Raw genomic sequence first — 25,991 nt, 5'->3', positions numbered from 1 at the left:
CACAATGTGGGAACCAACCAGCCCTATCCTGGAGGGAACGACTCAGCAAAATGAGGCCCGAGGGAGGGAGGCCTACCTAGAAGTGGTGTGTCTTCCACAAAGAAGGGGATGGAAGGAAGGCCGGAGGCCCCCCCCCCTTTATTTTTCTCGCTCCTCTTCTTTGTTTGCTTTGTCTTCTTTTTCTTTCCTTTATACTTAATGAAGTAGCCATGTCTTGTTCCACCGTCTGTCATAGGCTATGTCTGTGTGTGTTAAAGGCATCCACAAACTCTTGTAAATGGGGATCCTATTCCTCACTTTGTTGTCCTCTGGTTTAAAATATTTAAACCTGTCCATTCGTCATACATTCGCTGTTGTGGAAGATCGAGATGTTGATAGGTTTGCTTTGCTTTTTGTCAGCAAAGGTTGCAGGCATTTACCTGTGAAAGTCAAAGCTGTACAATTAATGAAGATGTCAAATACCGACATCTCTTGTGATCTATTAGTAATGGTTCCTGGTAACCACATATGAAGCCACATGAAAAGATCTGCAAACATATTTTCTTCCTGCTCTTCTTTCTGAGCTTAGACCACCCTAAGAACACCACAGAAGAAGAATGCAGCTCTTGTGGAGACAGCATTCTGTTCCCTGTGAATGTGATCATCGTGGACCATGGCCAGTCCTTTCTCACCACTTCCCAATCGTATTGTGACAACACTTCGACACACTTTTCTCATCACATTCACTCTGTTAGGTGCTGTTTCTGTGCTTCATGCATTGCTCTAGACAGCAGTGGTATTTGTTGTGCTATTACATTACTGTTGTCTACTCACAGGGTGGATATGTGCCTTAAATCATACGGATGCAAAAGTTCCTTTCTGTTTGCCAACTCAGGGGTTTTGGCACATGGATTTGACACACAGAACACTTTGTCTTTATTATTTACTCAATATAGCTCCAGGTTACATGGTTGAATTGAGGTTGAATGGATGTTCTCTTGAGATACTGTCCTTTTCTTCTTGTTAATCTATACATCACCGTGCCTGTGGAAGTCTGTCAGGGTCATTGATCTTCATGAGTGTAGAGCAGACAAACAATTAAGCCATGCTTTCCCACCCAGAGAATGGATACTCCGATACGACCTGCCTGAGAAGTGGTGCCCCAATACCCCTGTACATGTTCTTACAGAGCAGTTGTGTGAAAGGAGGGAGATCATAATCTTTGCAGTGCAGTTGAGTAGTTGAAACCATTGATGACAGTTCCGTCCAAAACAACAATACCTAATGAATAGTGAAAATAGCTTTGATCTGTAAGGTGGTGAGGTTAAGACAAGCATAGACCTGATACTAGTTTAGTTTGCATTTTGATATACTGTATTTACCCACTAAGTGTATTTACAGGAAATGTGCTTTCCCCACTTGACTGCCTTACAGTATAGTGCCTGGTGTATAGTAATGAGAAAGTTTTCAGTATTCAGGGGTATAGATTGGCCTATTTATTCTTAATGAATAAGTGAAGAGGTACAGTATGCATGCAACTAATTGAACACAATCTTATATTGAGTAATTCCATTTGAAACCAGGAAGGATTGTTGACATATATTTAACAGCTGTATCTAAAAGCATAATTGAGAAATATTTAATCAAAATTAGCATATTTATGACATTTTGGCGTTACCCAGCACTCCTTTAAGAGTCCTAAATGTTTCAAATGTAGGTGCTACAAAGCTAAACATTTGTGCCATATGAAGCTTCACCATATGCTGTGTAATATGAGTAGAATTTTAATTTAAAAAAGAATGATAATAATAAATATGTGTGAATATTGATTTTTTAAAAATGAATATTGAAAAACTACATTTTTTGGATTTATCAATTTCTTCAATATATAGTTGAACATAATATACTCTTTGGGCATATCAAAGTTCCAGATTGAGATTGTTGCTTCGTAGCACCGACAGATGAAACGTTAGGGAGTCTTAAAGGAGGCCTGGGTAAGGTCAAAATGTCCTAAATAAGCCAACTTTGATATATTATTTCTCAATTATACTTTTAGATTCAAATATATGTCAACAATCCTTCCTCCAAAGGAATGTGAAAATCCCCCAAATCATGGTCTTTTTTTGCCCTGTTTTCATATGGAATCACTTTTCTATGTTTATTGCCTATGGTGTTATTGTTTATAAGTTGCTGTTTGACAGAGGTTCTAGAGGGGTATACTGTAGTCAGAGCATGGTAGAGATACACATAGTCAGCCAGTTATCATGCATGTTTACAGCCATGTGTAAAAGCTGGGATGTCTGGTACAGGCCAGAGCAGTTCAGTAGCCCCAGTACTGGTCAGTCACTCACTTTTATCCTGGCTTTTATCCTGGCTACTGGAATTTAAAACATTGTATTTTGCCAGCAGTGTTTCAAAGATTCAGATTCAGGCCAAGGAAAATACTGTAAGGCATCCCTATTCTTTCTCTGTAACGGATCCACTCTTGGTTACTAAAGAGTTCATGTCCGAAGCGTTTGTGGCAAATTAATAGATCTGGCCTGGGTGGTGGGTCTGGCCTGGGTGGTGGGTCTGGCCTGGGTGGTGGGTCTGGCCTGGGTGATGGGTCTGGCCTGGGTGATGGGTCTGGACTGGGTGGTGGGTCTGGACTGGGTGATGGGTCTGGCCTGGGTGATGGGTCTGGACTGGGTGGTGGGTCTGGACTGGGTGATGGGTCTGGCCTGGGTGGTGGGTCTGGCCTGGGTGGTGGGTCTGGACTGGGTGGTGGGTCTGGACTGGGTGATGGGTCTGGCCTGGGTGGTGGGTCTGGCCTGGGTGATGGGTCTGGCCTGGGTGATGGGTCTGGCCTGGGTGGTGGGTCTGGCCTGGGTGGTGGGTCTGGACTGGGTGATGGGTCTGGCCTGGGTGGTGGGTCTGGCCTGGGTGATGAGTCTGGCCTGGGTGGTGGGTCTGGACTGGGTGATGGGTCTGGCCTGGGTGATGGGTCTGGCCTGGGTGGTGGGTCTGGACTGGGTGATGGGTCTGGCCTGAGTGATGGGTCTGGCCTGGGTGATGGGTCTGGCCTGGGTGGTGGGTCTGGCCTGGGTGATGGGTCTGGCCTGAGTGATGGGTCTGGCCTGGGTGATGGGTCTGGCCTGGGTGATGGGTCTGGCCTGGGTGGTGGGTCTGGACTGGGTGATGGGTCTGGCCTGGGTGATGGGGAGTTTTATTAGTCTCATCCTCTGGGTAAAATATTTTGTTGTGTTGAGTTCAAGAAAAAGACAGGCTCTGTTTGCTTGAAAGTGTTTGTTACACTATAGATTGTTTAAAAAAAACAATGCTTGTGGTAGCCAGAGAAAACGGTTTTCCATTTGACAGTGCTGTCAGACACGGGTTGAATTATACTGCAGAATATGGTGCTCTGAAAAATAAATATGTATCTAAAGTTATTTAGCTTTCATTTTTGAAAAGCCTTCTGGAGTTGATTTGGGGGTTTGACTGAAGCAGTGGAATTTCTGGATCCTGCTTTAGTAACTAAGCATTGTTTTGACATGTCCTATTGTGTCTGCAGGTTTGGGTCGTCATGGGGCATTCAGAACTTGCCTATGGCTGCAGACATCATACGTACCTGCCCAGTGCACAGGGGAAGCAATCAGTATTTTTTTTTACAGGCCTCTTAACACTGTCATGGCACCTTTTCTTCTCCCCTGGAGCAGAGAAACCTCTATATCAGCACCCAGCAGATAAACCCCGTAGTGACCAGCGTTCCAGCACTCGTAGTCTCAATTAGATGGTCTTAATGCTGACAGAGGAGGTAGCTTCCACATGGACAGGATAGGAGGAGTGAATCTCCTCTTGAAACAGACTGAAATCTTGGACCAATGATGTCTCATACTCTCAGAAAACCTACATGATATTTTACCTTTCCCTTCCTACACACATAGACAAACACATGAAAACAGCAACATTAACTGACAAGATTACACACAACACATACATGAAGACACACATGAGTCCAAACAATGAGGCCAGACTCAGGCTGTTCCTCCACACGCTCCCTGACTGAGACCCCTAGCTCTTAGAAGCCCATTTATTTATTGGGCCGTAATGTAAACAGTGTGCTCCAAATGAGGCTTGTAATACATTTCCTTTGCGCTTCGGTGGGACGTCTGATAGCTCTCTCTCTCTCTCTCTGTCTCTCTCTCTCTCTCTCTGTCTCTCTCTCTCTCCCTCTCTCTCTCTCTCTCTCTCTCTCTCTCTCTCTCTCTCTCTCTCTCTCTCTCCCTCTCTCTCTCTCTCTCTCTCTCTCTCACTCTCTCTCTCTCTGTACCCTTTGTTCTCTGTGCGGATGCGGAGGCGCTGCGTCCCCATTGGTTAGTGGGAGGATAAAGAGCAGAGTTGATGGTACACTGAACCCGAGCCACTCTCTACAACTCCCTCTCAAAGTGCTGAGAGCTCCAGCATGGACAGGGGAGAGCTTCCAAGGCACTGGAGGGCCGGCCTGTCCATCCCCCGTTAGGAGCCGACAGCTGGGGCTCCTCTCAAATCATTAATCCCACCATTTGTTTTTCTGTTCCATGACTCACTGATTGGCAATGGTGTGATCCAGGACCAAAAGTAAGTGTCTACTCTGTGGGATTGTCTGCTTTAGTTCTCTGTTTTCTCCACTGCTGAGGCTCAACATGGTTTGAGTGGAGAGGAGAAGAGAGGAGAGCCTAGCTGCCATTGTCCCAGACCGTTCCTCCTCCTCCTCACACCACTCCCTCCTGAGACCCCTTTGGCCTGGCCTAATAATGCAACTGCGCCTCTTTTTGAGTTTTTGGGTCAGTGAGGGACGTCTGTAGACTGGTCTGTGATGGTCAGTCAGTCCGTGTTGTTGGAGGGGGGTTGGGGGGCCAGAAAGAGCCTTGTTTACAGACTGCTTGTGTTTACATTCCTTGAGGCTAGAGCTTTGGGGACTGCTGTAAATGAAAGGAAATGCTCTTATTCTGCTTAGTAATGGAAAAACACAACACATCAAGGAATGTTTCAAACAAAAAAAACGAATTTATTTGGTGAGGTACATGGGGTTTAGCTGAAGCTTTTTGGGGCTGAAATGACCGGGGTGACGTCACTGATGAAACAGATACTTCCTTGTTGAGTAGTGCTGAGCGATTAACCAACATTTCTTTTTTGGGGAGGTTATTAAACAACTAATTGACCAATGTCGGTTTAATTACTTTGATGTTTTTTGTGTGACCCCAACGCTGTTTCTCTAAAGAGAAATAAAATCATTCCCTGGTGAAATCAACTCAAGGACTATGTGGGACACTGTGCTGAAGGGAGTTGTAGTTTTCATTAAGCAAATATTCAACCTAGTTCAGTGCAGAAATGTTATAATTCCTCTCTCTAGCAAAGAGGGATACACTTTTACGCCTGCTACGTAAGGTTAGATACACACAGACCGCATAGACCGCATGAGAGAGGAATGTACACAACACAATGTCGAGAGAGAGGGATAGAGACAGTTTGTGAAAGTATGCCTTGTCTTCTTTGAAGAACTAGAAAAGGATTTGGTCAGACAGCTCTGCAGCTAGGCTAGTTAAATAGGATGACTACAGAGAGAGCAGTATGGGAAGCACAGAGAGAACGTTGTCTGGCTGTTTGACTGCTACTGCCTGAGCAGAGATGAGATGATGACCTTAAGGAATTAAAAATAAAAAGTCATCATATAAAAACTAAGTCATATACAGAACTGAAATATTTTATTATTTCATAGTAATGTCTATCCAATGTGGACCTGACAGAGACAATGGAATATTTTCAATATTTTGGTAATTGAAAGTTCACTATTTTTGGCTTTGGAATTTCAAAAAGCCCAAAAATTATTTTTATGCTATTGTTTCATAATGCATTTAATGCTTAAAAAATTGTTTGAAACCGAAATTGAAAACTGTGCTTTAAGAAAATATATATAACCAAAACCAATCCGACCTAGAAAAGCACTAATCGCTCAGGACAATTGGTGAGAGGAGTCATAGGAAAAGCTGTGATCTTCTCAAATTGAGGATGATTGTAGAAAGGTACCCCAGAATGTTAACACTTGATATACACTGAGTCTACAAAACATTAGAAACACCTACTCTTTCCATGACATAGACTGACCAGGTGAAAGCTGTGATCTCTTATTGATGTCACCTGTTAAATCCACTTCAGTCAGTATAGATGAAGGGGAGGAGACAGGTTAAAGAAGGATTTTTGAGCCTTGAGACAATTGATAGATGGATTGTATGTGTGCCATTCAGAGGGTGAATGGGCAAGACAAAGATTTAAGTGCCTTTGAACAGGGTATGGGGGTAGGTGCCAGGCGCACCAGTTTGAGTGTGTCAAGAACTGCAACGATGCTGGATTTTTCACGCTAAACTGTTTCCCATATGTATCAAAAAGGGTCCACCACCCAAAAGACCTCCAGCCAACTTGACACAACTGTGGGAAGCATTGGAGTCAACATGGGCCAGTATCCCTGTGGAATGCTTTCGACACCTTGTAGAGTCCATGGCCCCAACGAATTGAGGCTGTTCTGAGGCCAAAAGGGGGTGCAACTCAATATTAGGAAGGTGTTCCTAATGTTTTGCACACTCAGTGTATAAAACCTATAACTAGAAGTCTAGATGTGATAACATGCTTTTTGTTTGACTTCTATCCGGTAAGAGCATAATCTTGTTAGGAGGTGCCAGACGTTGCACTACCAGACGTTAGGAGGTGCCAGACGTTTGGCAACCAATATCTTCCATATACTACTCTAAGATTACCATTTTTCTATTGACCTTTTATTTTATCCTTAGTAGTTTGAAGTGTGTTGGAGTTCTTATAGGAGAAGCCAGATGGACTGTCTCCCAGTGCAATTCAGTTCTTGTGAAACAGAGATATCTAATGAATGTAACATGTCAAAATTAACCATTTTTCCATATAGGGGTTGTCTCTAATGACACTCTTATGATGCCATTAGAACAAGTATTTCACTCCTCTGCTATTACCTCCGTGAGCTGTATATTTCAGATAAGAGCTGCCATGCTCTACTCTGCATCTCACTCACACACAGAGAGCCATTCACTTTATGCCTCATAGTTTCACAGGAAGCAGCTAAAAATATCGGACTAACACTTCTGCTGTAATTGCTATGTTTCCCTCTTTATAGTAGGTGCTGTATCTTGCTAAAGCAGCCGCCAATGAATGTAATTGCTGTGTGCACAGGGGAGAGTGTCATGTCATTTAGCTCGGTATATAACAGCATTAAGTACCACCCTCCTCGTATATAAAATGAAATGTTATAGAGCTAGAGGCCATGAAAACATGAAGAGTTTGTAAGTTGAGGACATATGCCACGATTGAAGAAACGGTGCTTAAACCTTGTGAATGCATTACTTGTGTCCTTCAAGTTGGATGCATTGTTATCATGTATGTGAAATTCTAGGAAATATGTATGCGATATTTTTTTATTTTTCTATTTAACCAGGTAGGCTAGTTGAGAACAAGTTCTTATTTACAACTGCGACCTGGCAAAGATAAAGCAAAGCAGTGCTACACAAACAACAACACAGAGTTACACATGGAATAAACAAGCGTACAGTCAATAACACAATAGAAAAAAAGTCTATGTACAGTGTGTGCAAATGGCATGAGGAGGTAAGGCAATAAATAGGCCATAGTAGCGAAGTAATTACAATAAAGCACATTAACACTGGAGTGATAGATGTGCAGATGATGATGTGCAAGTAGAAATACTGGTGTGCAAAAGAGCAGAAAAGTAAATAAAAACAATATGGGGATGAGGTATGTAGATTGGATGGGCTATTTACAGATGGGCTATGTACAGCTGCAGCGATCGGTTAGCTGCTCAGATAGCTGATGTTTAAAGTTAGTGAGCGAAATTGAAGTTTCCAGCTTTAGCGATTTTTTAAATACGTTCCAGTCATTGGCAGCAGAGAACTGTAAGGAAAGGTGGCCAAAGGAGGTGTTGGCTTTGGGGATGACCAGTGAGATATTCCTGCTGGCGTGCGTGCTATGGGTGGGTGTTGTTATCGTGACCAGTGAGCTGAGATAAGCCAGAGGTTTTACCTAGCAAAAACGTATAGATGACCTGGAGCCAGTGAGTCTGGCGACGAATATGTAGCGAGGGCCAGCCGACGAGAGCATACAGGTCGCAGTGGTGGGTGGTGTATGGGGCTTTGGTGACAAAACGTATGGCACTGTGATAGACTGCATCCAGTTTGCAGAGTAGAGGGTTGGAGGCTATTTTGTAGATGACATCGCCAAAGTCGAGGATCGGTAGGATAATCAGTTTTACGAGGGTATGTTTGGCGGTGTGAGTGTAGGAGGCTTGGTTGCAAAATAGGAAGCCAATTCTAGATTTAATTTTGGATTGGAGATGTTTAATATGAGTCTGGAAGGAGAGTTTACAGTCTAGTCAGACACCTAGGTATTGGTAGTTGTCCACATATTCTAAGTAGTGATGCTAGCCGGGCGGGCGGGTGCGGGCAGCGAATGGTTGAAAAGCATGCATTTAGTTTTACTGTCGTTTAAGAGCAGTTGGAGGCCGCGGAAGGAGTGTTGAATGGCATTGAAGCTCGTTTGGAGGTTTGTTAACACAGTGTCCAAAGAAGGGCCAGATGTATACAGAATGGTGTCATCTGCGTAGAGGTGGATCAGGGAATCACCCACAGCAAGAGCGACATCGTTGATATATACAGAGAACAGAGTCGGCCCGAGAATTGAACCCTGTGGTACCCGCATAGAGACTGCCAGAGGTCCAGACAACAGGCCCTCCGATTTGACACACTGAACTCTGTCTGAGAAGTAGTTGGTGAACCAGGCGAGGCAGTCATTTGAGAATCCAAGGCTGTTGGCTGAGAATTCTCTTCGATTATAATCACAGCCGTATATATCCCCCCCCAAGCAGACACATCGATGGCTCTGAACGAACTTTATTTAACTCTCTGCAAACTGGAAACGATTTATCCGGAGGCTGCATTCATTGTAGCTGGGGATTTTAACAAGGCTAATCTGAAAACAAGACTCCCTAAATTTTATCAGCATATCGATTGCGCAACCAGGGGTGGAAAGACCCTGGATCATTGTTACTCTAACTTCCGCGACGCATAAAAGGCCCTGCCCCGCCCCCCTTTCGGAAAAGCTGACCACGACTCCATTTTGTTGATCCCTGCCTACAGACAGAAACTAAAACAAGAAGCTCCCACGCTGAGGTCTGTCCAACGCTGGTCCGACCAAGCTGACTCCACACTCCAAGACTGCTTCCATCACGTGGACTGGGAGATGTTTCGTATTGCGTCAGCCAACAACATTGACGAATACGCTGATTCGGTGTGCGAGTTCATTAGAACGTGCTTTGAAGATGTCGTTCCCATAGCAACGATTAAAACATTCCCCAACCAGAAACCGTGGATTGATGGCAGCATTCGTGTGGAACTGAAGGCGCGAACCACTGCTTTTAATCAGGGCAAGGTGTCTGGTAACATGACTGAATACAAACAGTGCAGCTATTCCCTCCGCAAGGCTATCAAACAAGCTAAGCGCCAGTACAGAGACAAAGTAGAATCTCAATTCAACGGCTCAGACACAAGAGGCATGTGGCAGGGTCTACAGTCAATCACGGACTACAGGAAGAAACCCAGCCCAGTCACGGACCAGGATGTCTTGCTCCCAGGCAGACTAAACAACTTTTTTGCCCGCTTTGAGGACAATACAGTGCCACTGACACGGCCTGCAACGAAAACATGCGGTCTCTCCTTCACTGCAGCCGAAGTGAGTAAGACATTTAAACGTGTTAACCCTCGCAAGGCTGCAGGCCCAGACGGCATCCCCAGCCGCGCCCTCAGAGCATGCGCAGACCAGCTGGCCGGTGTGTTTACGGACATATTCAACCAATCCCTATACCAGTCTGCTGTTCCCACATGCTTCAAGAGGGCCACCATTGTTCCTGTTCCCAAGAAAGCTAAGGTAACTGAGCTAAACGACTACCGCCCCGTAGCACTCACATCCGTCATCATGAAGTGCTTTGAGAGACTAGTCAAGGACCATATCACCTCCACCCTACCTGACACCCTTGACCCACTCCAATTTGCTTACCGCCCAAATAGGTCCACAGACGATGCAATCTCAACCACACTGCACACTGCCCTAACCCATCTGGACAAGAGGAATACCTATGTGAGAATGCTGTTCATCGACTACAGCTCGGCATTCAACACCATAGTACCCTCCAAGCTCATCATCAAGCTCGAGACCCTGGGTCTCGACCCCGCCCTGTGCAACTGGGTACTGGACTTCCTGACGGGCCGCCCCCAGGTGGTGAGGGTAGGCAACAACATCTCCTCCCCGCTGATCCTCAACACTGGGGCCCCACAAGGGTGCGTTCTGAGCCCTCTCCTGTACTCCCTGTTCACCCACGACTGCGTGGCCACGCACGCCTCCAACTCAATCATCAAGTTTGCGGATGACACAACAGTGGTAGGCTTGATTACCAACAACGACGAGACGGCCTACAGGGAGGAGGTGAGGGCCCTCGGAGTGTGGTGTCAGGAAAATAACCTCACACTCAACGTCAACAAAACTAAGGAGATGATTGTGGACTTCAGGAAACAGCAGAGGGAACACCCCCCCATCCACATCGATGGAACAGTAGTGGAGAGGGTAGCAAGTTTTAAGTTCCTCGGCATACACATCACAGACAAACTGAATTGGTCCACTCACACAGACAGCATCGTGAGGAAGGCGCAGCAGCGCCTCTTCAACCTCAGGAGGCTGAAGAAATTCGGCTTGTCACCAAAAGCACTCACAAACTTCTACAGATGCACAATCGAGAGCATCCTGGCGGGCTGTATCACCGCCTGGTATGGCAACTGCACCGCCCTCAACCGTAAGGCTCTCCAGAGGGTAGTGAGGTCTGCACAACGCATCACCGGGGGCAAACTACCTGCCCTCCAGGACACCTACACCACCCGATGCTACAGGAAGGCCATAAAGATCATCAAGGACATCAACCACCCGAGCCACTGCCTGTTCACCCCGCTGTCATCCAGAAGGCGAGGTCAGTACAGGTGCATCAAAGCTGGGACCGAGAGACTGAAAAACAGCTTCTATCTCAAGGCCATCAGACTGTTAAACAGCCACCACTAACATTGAGTGGCTACTGCCAACACACTGTCAATGCCACTGACTCTACTCCAGCCACTTTAATCATGGGAATTGATGGGAAATGATGTAAATATATCACTAGCCACTTTAAACAATGCTACCTTATATAATGTTACTTACCCTACATTATTCATCTCATATGCATACGTAGATACTGTACTCTATATCATCGACTGCATCCTTATGTAATACATGTATCACTAGCCACTTTAACTATGCCACTTGGTTTACATACTCATCTCATATGTATATACTGTACTCGATATCATCTACTGTATCTTGCCTATGCTGCTCTGTACCATCACTCATTCATATATCCTTATGTACATATTCTTTATCCCCTTACATTGTGTATAAGACAGTAGTTTTTTTTGGAATTGTTAGTTAGATTACTTGTTCGTTATTACTGCATTGTCGGAACTAGAAGCACAAGCATTTCGCTACACTCGCATTAACATCTGCTAACCATGTGTATGTGACAAATACATTTGATTTGATTTGATTTGATTTGAAGAATACGTGATTGACATATTCGAAAGCCTTGGCCAGGTTGATGAAGACGGCTGCACAGTACTGTCTTTTATCGATGGAGGTTACGATGTCGTTTAGTACCTTGAGCGTGGCTGAGGTGCACCCGTGACCAGCTCGGAAACCGTATTGCACAGCGGAGAAGGTACGGTGGGATTCGAAATTGTCAGTGATCTGTTTATTGACTTGGCTTTCGAAGACTTTAGAATGGCAGGGCAGGATGGATATACAGTAGGTCTATAACAGTTTGGGTCTAGAATGTCACCCCCTTTGAAGAGGGGGTGACAGGGGTCAGCTTTCCAATCTTTGGAGATCTCGGACGATATGAAAGCGAGGTTGAACAGACTGGTAATAGGGGTTGCAATAATGGCAGCGGATAATTTTAGAAGAGAGGGTCCAGATTGTCTAGCCCAGCTGATATTCTAAGAATATATGCAGTGGCAAAGAATGGACAAAAAATATTCCACTCTGGCCTTTCTGAATGAGAGTGTCATGGGTCAATGAATTACTGTAATACGTGTTTTCCGCAGTATAGAAGGGTCTATGAGTCATAGACCAGTATGGCCACCCATGGCACAACCATTCATCCTAATTCTATAGGCACAGCATGGTGCAGCACACGCCGGATGCAGCCCATCAAAGTGACAGAGCATTGTCCAGAAAGGTTGAGCTGAAGCTATAGGGTAGTTTCTCATTCAAAGATGTAAAAATAGAATGTTCTCTCAATGCATCTCCAAGCACTGATGTCTCTAAGCAACACATGCTGAGCAAGGACATTATATCTATTCCGACTTAGTTCTTCCATTGAGAGGCACACATTAATGCACTCCCAGGCATTAATGCACTCACAGAGCTATACTGTTCTAGTATAACATTTACATTTACATTGCAGTCATTAAGCAGGCACTGTTATCCAGAGCGACAGCCAGGAGTAATTAGGGTTAAATGCCTTGCTTAAGGACATATCGACAGATTTTTCACCTAGTCGGACTCAAGAATTCAAACCAGCAACCTTTTGTTTACAGGATCAATGCTCTCAACCAGTACCTGCAGCCCTTAACATGAGCTTGAGTTGCCCTGCATGTCACAATGTAACATCCAAGTGATGAGTCAACATGCTCTCTTGTGAGCATCATCTTGGGGTTATTTTGGAATTTAATTCAATTCAAACCATTAATTGAAATTAACATTTGAATTGGCCACACCCCACAGGAAGTAGAAGGAAAAAGGAAGTAGAATTGAATTCATACCAATTCATTGACATTCAACTGAGACAAAGATATGAGTCTCATTCCTTTGGCAAATATTGTGCCAAAAGCATCTGCCACCTTACACTAAAGAATACAGATACTATTTGAAATATTAGCTTGATTATAACTCAACGATGTCAAACAGTATTTTTGTTTTTTATTTTTGTCATGAGATGTTAGGTTGTTCTGTGAGTGTTTGATCTATTACATTCTGAGATATATATTTTTTGTTTAATATTTAAGTGTAAGAATCATTAATCATTATTAACAACCTAGAAAATGGTAACAATATTTCCAGACCACTATACTTCATTGTTTTAGAATTTAGATTGTTGGTAACCATACATGATGACCAAAATAAACATATTGTAACGGCATTCCTCCTCTGAGGAGGAGAAGTGAGAAGGATCGGAGGACCAATGTGCAGCGTGGTAAGTGTCCATAACGTTTATTTTAAGATATAAACTGAACACTATGAAATACAAAACAATAAACGTGAACGAAACCGAAACAGTACTGTGTGGCAACAAACACACACACGGAAAACAAACACCCACAACTCAAAAGTGAAACCCAGGCTACCTAAGTATGATTCTCAATCAGAGACAACTAACGACACCTGCCTCATTGAGAACCATACTAGGCTGAACTCAAAACCCCAACATAGAAAAACACACATAGACTGCCCACCCCAACTCACGCCCTGACCATACTAAATAAAGACAAAACAAAGGAAATAAAGGTCAGAACGTGACACATATGCATAATGATTTATGGAATCAATTATCCATTTGAATTTCTAAGAATTCCACTGAATTAAATTCTACATTCTTTACTTCAAATCGATTACAAATTCTACTTCCTACGGGTGTGGCCAATTCCATTCAAATTCAAGATTTGAATTGGAATTTAAGACAAATTCTCAACTCAATTAAGAATTGACCCCAACCCTGCTACACAGCCTAATTTACTGTCTACTGTGGACCCAGTAGAATTGTAGCTAGAGATGGGCACCTGTCCTACTGTTTGAAGTGAGACAAGGAGGAGAGCTCTAATGCCAGATGAGACCTGGCCAGGGGAGTACTCTTCTCTACTCTATTCTAGGGTTACAGTTGGAAGATACTTCCTAAGCCAGATGTTGATTTTTTAAATTTTATCCTTATTTTACCAGGTAAGTTGACTGAGAACACATTCTCATTTACAGCAACAACCTGGGGAATAGATATAGGGGACAGGAGGGGGGAATGATTGAGCCAATTGTAAACTGGGGAAGATTAGGTGACCGTGATGGTATGAAGGGCAGATTGGCAATTTAGCCAGGACACCAGGGTTAACACCCCTACTCTTACGATAAGTGCCATGGGATCTTTAGTGACCACAGAAAGTCAGGACACCCATTTAACATCCCCCCTACACAGGGTCATGTCCCCAATCACATCCCTGGGTCATTGGGATATTTGTTTTAGATCAGAGGAAAGAGGGCCTCCTACTGGCCATCCAACAATACTTCCAGCAGCATCTGGTCTCCGATCCAGGACCAACCCTGGTTAGCTTCAGAAGCAAGCCATCAGTGGGATGCAAGGTAGCATGCTGCTGGTTAAGGAGGAAGGAGGAAGAGGTGGGGTCTGGCAAATTTGCTCACATAATCTACCTACAGTACCAAAGGATGAGATTCTATTTCAATGGTACCTACTCACTCTCTGACTCATCCAGGTCCCATGATTAGATTGTCACTGCGTCTCTGTTATAGAAAAGCTTACATTTGAAATCTTCATAAAAGCCCTTCTGCTGTTATTTGATTTTGGGCTTTTGGGGTTTTAGCTAATGTTATGAAGGGGACTTACACAACCTCCCACAGCCCATTGATCCAAAGTGGATTCTATTTATAAAAGGTTTCAAAAAATAAAATCTACCTACAGAGGTGGTGATTTCAAATATATCAGCAATTACCACCTACACACAGTGCTAATGTATCAGCAACTACCACCTACACACAGTGCTAATGTATCAGCAACTACCACCTACACACAGTGATAATGTATCAGCAACTACCACCTACACACAGTGCTAGGTGTTATTGACTGTGGTATACAAGACTTACCGTAACTGTCACTGAATCATAACTTTATAGTTGCTTCTGCAGCTCTTATTTACTTTACATTTTGAACAATTTGTTTTGTTCTTTCTGTTTTGTTCCATTTGGTTTTTATACCATACAGTAAGATCCATCTACAGTAGACTCTCACTGCATGGTCGGTGGACCCAGCTAGGGAGGAGTCCAGCCAGGTTTGAAGTTGGTGTCATTGTTTTTAGAAGACCAGGATCAAGTCAGTGGTCATGATTCCTAAACATTTAGAGTGTGTGAAGGATGAGTGTAAATAGCCCAAATGGAAGCAGTTTATATTTTTATTCACAACATTTAAAAGCTTTGCCGAACTTCAAACAGTGTGTCCCTTCATTAGCTGGGGAGGATTTGGGTGGGGGCAGGGGGAGGATGCTAAAATTTGCACTAATGTTGACGTCTGCATTTCATCAAACCCTTTTTTGGACCACCAGTCTCCTGCCCTAGTCGGCCTAATAACCCATGAGACGTGCACTGTGTGCTGTGAGCTGCTATGAGCTGTGTGCTGTGAACTGCTATGAGCTGTGTTCTGTGAGCTGCTATGAGCTGTGTGTTGTGATGGGCTGTGACATTCTGCCATGGCTCACACACACCCTCCCCTCCTCTTCACCCTCCACTTCCGCTGCCTAGCTCCATGAAGGAAGGCAAGGCTAGCAGCTTTTTGTAGACCTGACCCCTGCTTCTTCTCCTCCTCTCTCATCAGGGGTCAAGGGTCAACTGCTAGTGCAGCTCAGAGGTCTTGTTGATGTACTGATGGTGTTGGCCCCCGAAGCTCCATCAATACAACCACTGATATTCTTTTGTTGTTGTTGTTAAGAGCGATGATGGACTGGCCATCCTGTTTATTGTAAGTTTATCTCAAACTATTATGTCTGTTAGTCTATAACTGTATGACTCAAAAATGATCTGCATTCTTGTCTGGATTTGGGATTACTCATTTCTGTCTCAGACTCTTGACATTCCTGTTGGACTGATAAAAATCTATTTAGTTTAGCATTGATGAGCCACAACAACCCTGGCCTGGCCACATCACTGTTCTGTTTGTCTTAGTCCAGTGGTATTCAAACCTTTTCCACTGGGACCCCATTTATTCCACTAGGATTTCTGGGGACCCCATTTTTTAAAAGATTTTTACATATACAAATAGCCTTAAATTCATTACATTTTCATATCTTATCAAAGTGAAAAGACACCAATAAATATATTTACTCAATAAAATTGTATTTTTTCTAATGATCTTTATCAAAAACATTTGTACATTGTCCCATACAATAATCTGTACTCTTTTTGTTCCGAAATGTTGAATTATATATTTTTTTAAACGACCCCGCTGCAGTTCCGGGTCGCGACCCCGACTTTGAATACCACTGCCTTAGTCCTAGCATGCCGTTCTGTTCTGGTCTACCCTATAGGGTGTCCCAGCGTTATTCACTCTATTTCTGTGGTAGGGGGAGGAAGAGGGATGGGCCGGGACAGGGCAGGGGGCGGTCTGGGGGGCTTGAGCAAACAGTGAGGGTCTCAACACACAAAGTAAACATTGCCCTGTGTTTGAACTGTACACCTTGGGTCCAGCAAGTCTCCCACACACTCACTCTCCCCTCAGCCCTATTCCCGACCGGCCCAGCTAAATACACCGCTTATCCCTGGACCTGCCCATAAAAAAGAAGGAAAAAGTACCCCCCCGCTGAAAAAATCTGCATAGACCAGCATAGGCTAGTCATGCTGGTCACCAGTGCTCGTTTTGCTGGTGACCAGCCTTTGCGATGTTTTTGCTGGTGACTAGCCTTCGGTGTATTTTGAACAATGGTGACCATCCTTTTGCTGTGTGCAGGGGGGGGCGCGGGATGTTCCCCAATGCTGGAAGGCGGGCCTCGAGTGAAAAAGTTTGGGAACCCCCATGCTGGTCAGACCAGCTTGAACAGCTAGACCATGCTGGTCAGACCAGCTTGACCATCATCCGATCAGCACTGACCAGCATAGACCAGCAAGGACCAACTTGAAATTTAAGCTGGTCTATGTTGTTTTTCTTTCAGCAGGGTCTGTCAACGTCTCACCTCCATGGCCAACAGCCCTGGCCTAGCAGCCTCTCTGGCTCGCATGTTGGGGGTGCATTGGAACATGGATGCACAGCAGTGGACTCAGAGAGTTGTACGGTTGTTCTTCTCTCAATATCAGAAACAAATATTTTACTTATATCTGAGTACTATGATGCTGAGGATGGCACCACATTTGTCTGCAGGTCTTTGTTAAACCAAGGTACTAATCAACTTGATTATATAAATTAGCTAAATTAGCTATAAATTAGCCCCCCCCCCCTCTGGAACTTTAGATAAGAATAGAGCATGCGCTGTCACAGCGTCGTACAGGCTGACGATAGCAAAACCCTGGAGACACAGCAGCTCTTTTCGATTTGGGTTTGATAAACCAGGGCTTAGTGCATGACATGCTCTTATTTCACTTCATGTGGTATTAAGAGCAGCCAACTATCCCGGCCCAGTTATGAAAGGAAGAGACTTTGAATGATGTGCCCCGTTACAGGGCTACTGCTCAGACAAAGTGCACTGACCTACTTCTTCCTAGGACATCCAACCGCGGGTTCAACCAAAGCGTTGAGCAGAAAGGGTAACTAGCGTACATTACATTACATACAGTATGTCATTCTGAGCTCCTAAACTCTAAACTTCACGTCTACATGCACAGAACTACAGCCACGTTTTATCGTTTTGGTTGTTTTGACTTTGTTTATTCATCCCTGTCTCAAACCACGGCATTCAACCTCTGCTGCCTAAACTTGTTCCCAACAACTGTGATACATCAGTGCCAAAGAAAAAAAGGTGCATACGCGTACAGCCTGAAAAAGCAAAGCTTTTCATGTGTTGCATGAGTCAATTAGGAGGGCAGCGTTACTGAACACATTCAGCAACTTTGTCTCTGAAGTGTTCAGAGGAATGTCCTCGGGACTGTACCGTAGGACCTATTGATTCTGACATGTTTATTTTTACAGCAAAGGCCTTTTCTATTTGTAACAGATCCAGCATATTTTCAGCTTTTGTTGTGCATGTGTTGGAGGGAATGCACCCCATTCCCCAGACGGGTGCCTTTTTATTTAAACCACCAACACGCCATCTGACGTGTTCTTTTTACATGGCCAAGACTCTATTTTGTTCAAAGGGCCACTTCATTGAACTACTCCTGAAGTTTGAGTGAGTGAATAACTGGCCGTCTTCGTGAGCCGTTAAAAAAATGTCCGTTTCTGTAAACGAGAGATGAACTCAAGAGATTAAAGAAAGAAATCTCTTACTCAATTTTATATTTTTGTTCCCTGACCTAAGCTGACAGCTCATGAAGAGTTCTTGATTAAGCTCTTCTCAAAGTTCAGAATTATTTCTTAAAGACAAAGTGTTGGCATAATTACCCACTTTCCCCTCTATTGTTTGGCTAATGAGGGGACACACATTGCTGTCGTCTTCAAGAACACTCAGCACTTGCAGAGTTGTGCTCGGTCCATGCTAGTTAGAAATGAATTAGTTATAGGGGTTTATCAAACTGAAAGCACTCTCCTATATAATGCTATATAATTGTAGCATATCATGTGCATTGCAGAGATGTTGAAGTTGGAGAGCCTTGGTCTTACACAGCGAACACTGAGCTTTGCTCTGTTCTTTAGTGTTAACGAGAGGTAGGTTCAGTGTTAGTGAATGTTGTTGTCCAGATCTGGGGAAATATACAAGGCTGTATAAAGTATGGCAGTGCTTGTTGAAATGTTGAGCTTGGCTTCAGCCAATGTAGTCAAAAGATTAGTTTGTGTAGGCTTGGCTTAAAAGTTAGTTCCTTACATACTCTTGTGCGTTGTGAGTGGAGTGCTTGCTTGTGATGGTTGGGTCTGCTGTTACATCTACAGTTGAGGAGGTTGATCTCTGCTGGCACTGGCTGTAAGATTGGCGATACAAGAACAAATAGAAAATTGAGAACAGTGCCACTGCTCAGTGAAGTTGTGTTCTAGATTTTTGATTTTAATAGTATTATACAACCATTGTTATGGTTTATAAAGTCAAAGAAACTGGAGAAGGTGAGAAAATACCTATTCTTTTTCCTGGAACACATTTCAATCATTTGCAGGTCTTAAATAAATGCTTGATTTTTCAAAGCATAATGCCACAGTTTATCTTGTGTAAAGTGTTGTATTGCATCTTGTCTGAGTCGTAACTCGATATTCTTTACAACAATGTTTCTGTGAAAGACAATATTTAGCAGTAAAACCAAGTGCACCTCTTCCAAACAGTTAATTGTAAATGATCTGGAGTTGATGACCCGGATAGGAGCATTAATGTAGGCTAAAGTGGACATGTGAGATTCTTTAGTTGTAGTTTTTAATGAATATTAATCACCATAGAGCCTTAGAATCCGTTAACCTGACTAAAAGATGAATCTGTTTTTCTGTGGAATGTTGCTTGCCCCATGACCAAAGGAACGCTGTCCTATTCATCCTCGAGGATAATCAGTGAAGAGAAAAGATCCCGCTTGTGTTTCTATCCCTGAGGATTCCCATTGTTACCACTTCATATAAATCAATATGGAGAAATTAACTACTTTGAGCCTTTGGGACTTCTGGTATTGCAAATGCTTGTGTGAGACTGAGAAAAGTCATCTACTAAACTCCTGTAGTCAACATGGCTTGGGATGGGGACAGATTTACAGGTTGCGCAACATAAATTGAAAGGTCATTCCCGATTGAGCCTTTACATTTCAATATGTAAATGCTGAACCTCTGTGATACAGATTAAATAGAGCCAGATGAAAACATTATTTTCTAATTCAACCTCAAAAGGTCAAACGTGTGTGTAGTTGGCCCTACAGACATTCCCTTGAATAGAAACAAAGAAAAGCTTCTCCAAGGATTATTGAGACCTGACCTCTCCAAAGAACAGCATGGGTTTTTAATGTCATTGTCCTCTCTGGTCAGGTCCATGGAAGTGATGGCCTATGGCTCCCAAGGTAGATGCTAAACTAACAGGTCTCAGATTGCAGGCCGTGTACCCCTGGGACCAGTCCTCCGGGCCCCTGCAGAGAGAGGACTTGTGATAAGGGTCGATATTGGAAGCTGTGTAAACCTTGTTAAGCTTTTCCCCCCTGCGAGCGGGGGTAATCCCAAACACCTGGGCTGGTTAACCGGGATCAGGTGGGATTAGAGAGGAGGGGACCATAGAACCCACTCTGCCCCCACTTCACTCCCCAGTTCCCTGTTTTAATCAAGCCCATCATTTCACGTTTATGCAAATATTTGATCAAAGATTGGGATTTTTACATGATCCTTTATTCATAAAATATTGAAATTGATCTCAAACTAATATCCTATTTTTCCTGAGTTTATATGATTTCTTGATCACATCCCTGATTATACATTTTTGGACTTCATCCTTCCCTCTAACTCTGGTCCATGACCATGGCAGAGGGCTATCTATCCTACCATCCCATGAAAACATTTTCTTTTTACTCCACTTCTTGACCCGCGTATCAGAGGTACAGATTGTCCAAGCCAGCAGGCAGTCAAACAGAGGTTCATCACAGGTCAATCAATGATAGACTGTTTATTTACACATTATAGTAATTACTCAACTACTTGTTTATTGTTATGAAGCAATCGGTTCTTCAAAAACACATGAATGAACTGTTTATTTGTACAAGGGTTTCGGAGAACTATTAAGCTGTCAAACATACCACAGTGTAGCAGGGTTTACTGAGCTGAGTTGTTTTGTCTTTATCAAGAGTGACTGCTTGTATTCTCATGGTTGCCCATCTGTCTGAACAGGTACTTTACAGGGGTTGTGTATCCACAGTAAACATCCTATAGTGAATACCTTGTCAGATGGATGATTGACCCTCCTCCCCTAATGTACAGTACATTAGCCACTTGGGGATATGAAACATTGTTTGTAGTTATTGTCCTTAGATGTCACTGTTCCCTCCATCTCTCCCTCTCTGTCAGATGTGGATGAGTGTGCAGAGCAAATTGACAACTGCAGCATCGATGCCATCTGCCAGAATACACTCAAGTCATACAAATGTATCTGCAAGTCAGGCTACAAGGGGGATGGCAAGCACTGCGAAGGTAAGGTGTCAGACACACACACACACACACACACACACACACACACACACACACACACACACACACACACACACACACACACACACACACACACACACACACACACACACACACACATATACACACATATACACACATATACACAATTGTATGCTTTACATGTCTTATTGGCTTTAAAACTTTAATGCTGGAATCCTTCATGGGGAAACTGCTTCTTCCCTTTGGGATATTCCAAAACAAAGAAGCTGATGCAAACAACACGGTTTTCCCCTCTGACATCATTGCAGTTCCCAATAGAACAGCAGAATATGTTTTACCACACTGCTTGAAGCACCTCACCTCTGTTTCGTCAACAACACAAAAACAATAACAAAAGTGCTGGGGGCGGACAGTGGCGCCTTTTCCCCTAATGCAGATTCCATCTTTAAACCCCGGACTCGCCTGAAGAGAGAGGATCGACACGTTGCGTAAAAGGACAGAGAGAAAAAGACAGGTGCAGCCGACTGCTCTTTTGTGTCAAAGATTAAATGAAGCTGTACATTTCGTGCACATGTTAGAGAAAAGAGTTAAGATAGTGGGATGAAAAAGCAATCAGAGGCTTCTGTCTGCCAAGAAGTCAGGGATGTTTCCACAGCCCAGGGCTGCCCGTGACTGTCTATAGCCTGTCAGACACAACCCTGTTTTTGTAGTAGGGAGTGTTCAAAGCCTCTGGATCGTTCTTTCCCCACGTTTTTATTAGTATTACTGCAAAAACATATTTCACAATGTCAACCCACCCCCCCACCCCCCCACCCACTCCTAAGATTATTCTAAAATGTATTTGATTGTGTTTTTCATGGCTGTTTGCCTTCAGGTTATAAAAGTTTGCTTTTAAATAAAAAATAATAAAAAAAGTGCCCACTTGAAAATCTGAGGAGAGAGTAGAGCTCTGATACCTGAAAGAGTCTGCGCCTCTCTCTCTTCATCAGCAGTATGTCTGCATAGACTCCTCAAGGCCGATAAACACCATACTGGAAGTATAGTTGATGGCCATGAGCTGCCTGTCTCCCCTATACTGGCTGTGGTGAATAAATCATAGAAGGTAGAAGGCAATGCAAAAAAAAACTGCTGTTTTCTGCTAAGGGCAACAAACCTGATCAAATTGAACAAGTGTATGTTTCAAACACATTCAAACGCAGTGCAGTAGATGTGATACTGTAGTGGTGTAGATCTGGTGTTACCGAAACAAACACCTTTAAACCCTGGCAAAACATGGGCCAATGGGTTCAGCCGCTTGTATATGCTGAGGTGGAATTACAGCCTTTGCTATCATAACATTTGCCTTGTGATTGTGGAAGAAGAAGTGTGGAAATGGAGATATTAGGATAGCTGTACAAATATACTCTTCCTGAGTTGCTTTTCAGTTCATTCTGAAACCGTACACACTAGAGGATTACTCAAATCAGATCAAATGTATTTGTCACGTGCGCTGAATACAACAGGTGTAGACTTTACCATGAAATGCTTACTTACAAGCCCTTTCCAAACAATGCAGAGTTCAAAAGTAAGAAACTTTAGCACATTGGTTTTTAAACAAGTAACTCAATAAAATAACATTAACGAGGCTATACACAAAGAGTACCAGTACCACGTCAATGTGCAGGGGTACGAGGTACTTCAGGTAGTTGAGGTAGTATGTGCATGTAGGTAGGTTGTAAAAGTGACTAGGAAATCAAGATGTGAAAGTGTTTCTATGTGTGTGTGTGTGTGTGTGTGTGTGTGTGGCATCAATATGCATGTGTGTGTGTATTTTGTGTTTGTGAGCGTATGTAGTGTACGAGTGTGTGTGTGTATGTGTGTGTTGGAGAGTCGGTGTAGTATGTGTGAGTGTGTGTGTAGAGTCCTAATTCAAAATGTAGCACCCAGTCCAGCTAGCTGATATCTCTGTCTATCAGCTACTCTATATCCCACGTCAGGAACTGGATGAGGAGTCTGTCTTGGAGGGGAAAGGCAAAATGTTTTCCCTCATACGATACAGGGATTATCATCAGCAGAGGCCTCATTATGATCGTAATGATGCGGAAACAATATAATTTTAATGACTGACTCCCTCACATGCCAGACGCTCCTTTTCTCTGTTTCTCATACACACACTCTCATATACTCACACTACAAATAGGCCAGGTGCACCCACACACACAGCCCAGAGCATCCTGAAGGTGATGCTTGGATATACTGCACTGCATTTTATAAACTCGTTGGTTGGAGCCCTGAATGCTGATTGGCTGACAGCCGTGGTATATCAGGCCGTATACCACTGGTATGATATTTAAAAAAATGCATTTAGTGCTCTAATTACGTTGGTAACCAGTTTATAATAGGGAAAAGGCACCATGGGGGGTTTGTGATATATGGCCAGTATACAACGGCTAAGGGCTGTGTCCAGGCACTCTGTGATGCGTCGTGCATAAGAACTGCCCTTAGCCGTGGTATATTGGCCATATACCACTCCCCTTATGCCTTATTGCTTAATTATACTGTATGTTTTTGCCTATGTCTCTGAAGGTGTACCCATACAATAACACTAAGGTTGAGCATTCTGTATTCAACATTAGAATTGGATGGAAATATAGAAGCATGTATACGTAAAGACAGCCAGTGTTTTTACCCTGCTAATAGAGGTCCTCGGAGTCCTGCTGACAGAAAGAGGAGATAAATAAACAATGATAGAGAGACAGGATAATAATACATATTGATGTACTAGTTCTAAACGTGATACTTGTTCCTCTATTGCTGATGAGTCATGACTCATGGTGTGTGGAGGGAACTTTGGTCCTTAGTGTGGTCTCAGGTGACGTGCTGCTCTTAGACACTCGTTGGCAGGCTGGCACACACACCTTGGCAGTGGCACAATCTCTGTCTGAAGATGCCAAGGAGGTTGTCTGGGAGAGCAGGGAACAGGGAACATGACAGGCTGGTTCAGAACCATTCAATCCACTCAATCTTCTAGTCCATCAGCATGGGAACCACTGCACTGCAGCATCATGCGTCAGTGCCTGTTAGCAAAGTCCCCTGTCCAAGTCATTACAGAAACCTCTCTCTCTCTTTCTCTCTCTCTCTCTCTCTCTCTCCTCTCTCTCTCTCTCTCTATATATATATATATATATAAATATATATATATATATATATCTTTCTCTCTCTCCCCTCTCTCCCCCTTCTCTCACTTTCTTTCTCTCTCGCTCTTATTGTCTCTCCTTCTCTTTCTTGATCTTTCTTTATTTTAAACCCCTAGAACAGTACTTTGTTTTTATCTCACTGGTAAATCCATGGAGTAAATCCCCCTGTTTGATAGGAATTTGATGCTGCTCCATTCAATGTGAATGAGTCAAATAGGTCTGTAACAGACTGAATACTGAACAGACTGAACAATGGTGTTGGATAGAATCATGTTGATCTTGAGAAACGTCAGTGTTGTGACCAAGAGGGAGGAAGCCTCCTCTCGTTGAGGGGATGAGATTCTCTTAGCCCGGGGTAGATGAGAGTGAGACTGGCATTAGTGTGTCTCCTGTGTGAAATTGTGGGATAGAGCAGCAGAAACTTGTGGTGGCAGGAAGCTCTGGGAGTTAGAGAGAGAGTGCACTGGTCCAGGCTCAGCCCATTGCTGTCGAGTCAAATCAAGCACTGAGGCATCTGTACCAGGCAGCTACAAAGATGAGCAGAACCACCCAGATCATTGGCCCTAAATGGGTCAGAAAATAAAAGATGGGATGCATCTCCAACTCTGCCTGACTCCCTCCCTGTCTACCTCCCTGTCTTTTCTCCCTGACTCCCTCCCTGTCTAACTCCCTGTCTATCTCCCTGACTCCCTCCCTGTCTATCTCCCTGTCTACCTTCCCGGCTACCTCCCTGTCTACCTCCCTGCCTGCCTGTCTGCCTACCTCCCTGTCTGCCTCCCTGTCTACCTCCCTGTCTATCTCCCTGTCTACCTCCCTGACTCCCTCCCTGTCTACCTCCTGTCTACCTCCCTGACTCCCTCCCTGACTCCCTCCCTGTCTTCCTCCATGTCTATCTCCCTGTCTACCTCCCTGACTCCCTCCCTGTCTACCTCCCTGTCTACCTCCCTGTCTATCTCCCTGTCTACCTCCCTGTCTCCCTACCTATCTACCTCCATGTCTGCCTACCTATCTACCTATCTACCTCCCTGTCTGCCTACCTATCTACCTCCCTGTCTGCCTGTCCGCCTACCTATTTGCCTCCCTGCCTGCCTGTCGGCCTACCTATCTACCTCCCTGTCTGCCTCCCTGTCTGCCTACCTATCTACCTCCCTGTCTGTCTACCTATCTACTCCCTGTCTGCCTACCTATCTACCTCCCTGTCTGTCTGTCTGCCTACCTATCTACCTCCCTGTCTGCCTACCTATCTACCTCCCTGTCTGCCTACCTATCTACCTCCCTGTCTGCCTACCTATCTACCTATATACCTCCCTGTCTGCCTACCTATCTACCTATCTGCCTCCCTGCCTGCCTGTCGGCCTACCTATCTACCTCCCTGTCTGTCTGCCTCCCTGTCTGCCTACCTATCTACCTCCCTGTCTGTCTGCCTCCCTGTCTGCCTACCTATCTACCTCCCTGCCTGCCTCCCTGTCTGCCAGCGCATCATCAGAGCCTCTTCAGCCACCTCCTCAACAGGCCACTCTACTCCTCTGTCATCTTTATGCTGCTCACTGACTGGAGTGTTGGTTCAGCTGCACGTCTGCTTCTCCTCAGTATTACTCATGTCCTTTGCTTTCTTTTTTTCTCTCTCCCTCTCCCTCTCTGTCTCTCCCTATCCCTCTCCCTCTTTCTCTCACCTC

General features: G+C 44.1%; 1 protein-coding gene across 1 annotated transcript in view; it reads left to right on the top strand.

The window, feature by feature from the left end:
• LOC109869711 (signal peptide, CUB and EGF-like domain-containing protein 3) overlaps positions 1 to 25,991 on the top strand; it is a 104,731-nt gene that overhangs the window by 4,200 nt on the left and 74,540 nt on the right. Inside the window, exon 2 of the mRNA XM_031804351.1 lies at positions 21,038 to 21,160. Coding sequence (XP_031660211.1) covers positions 21,038 to 21,160 — 123 coding nt within the window. The remainder of the gene's footprint in view (positions 1 to 21,037; positions 21,161 to 25,991) is intronic.

The sequence above is a fragment of the Oncorhynchus kisutch genome, linkage group LG24 (assembly GCF_002021735.2).
Source record: "Oncorhynchus kisutch isolate 150728-3 linkage group LG24, Okis_V2, whole genome shotgun sequence".
NCBI classification, from domain to species: Eukaryota; Metazoa; Chordata; class Actinopteri; order Salmoniformes; family Salmonidae; genus Oncorhynchus; species Oncorhynchus kisutch.
Note: the sequence above shows the minus strand (reverse complement) of the source record. Positions and strands in the feature narration are given on the sequence as shown.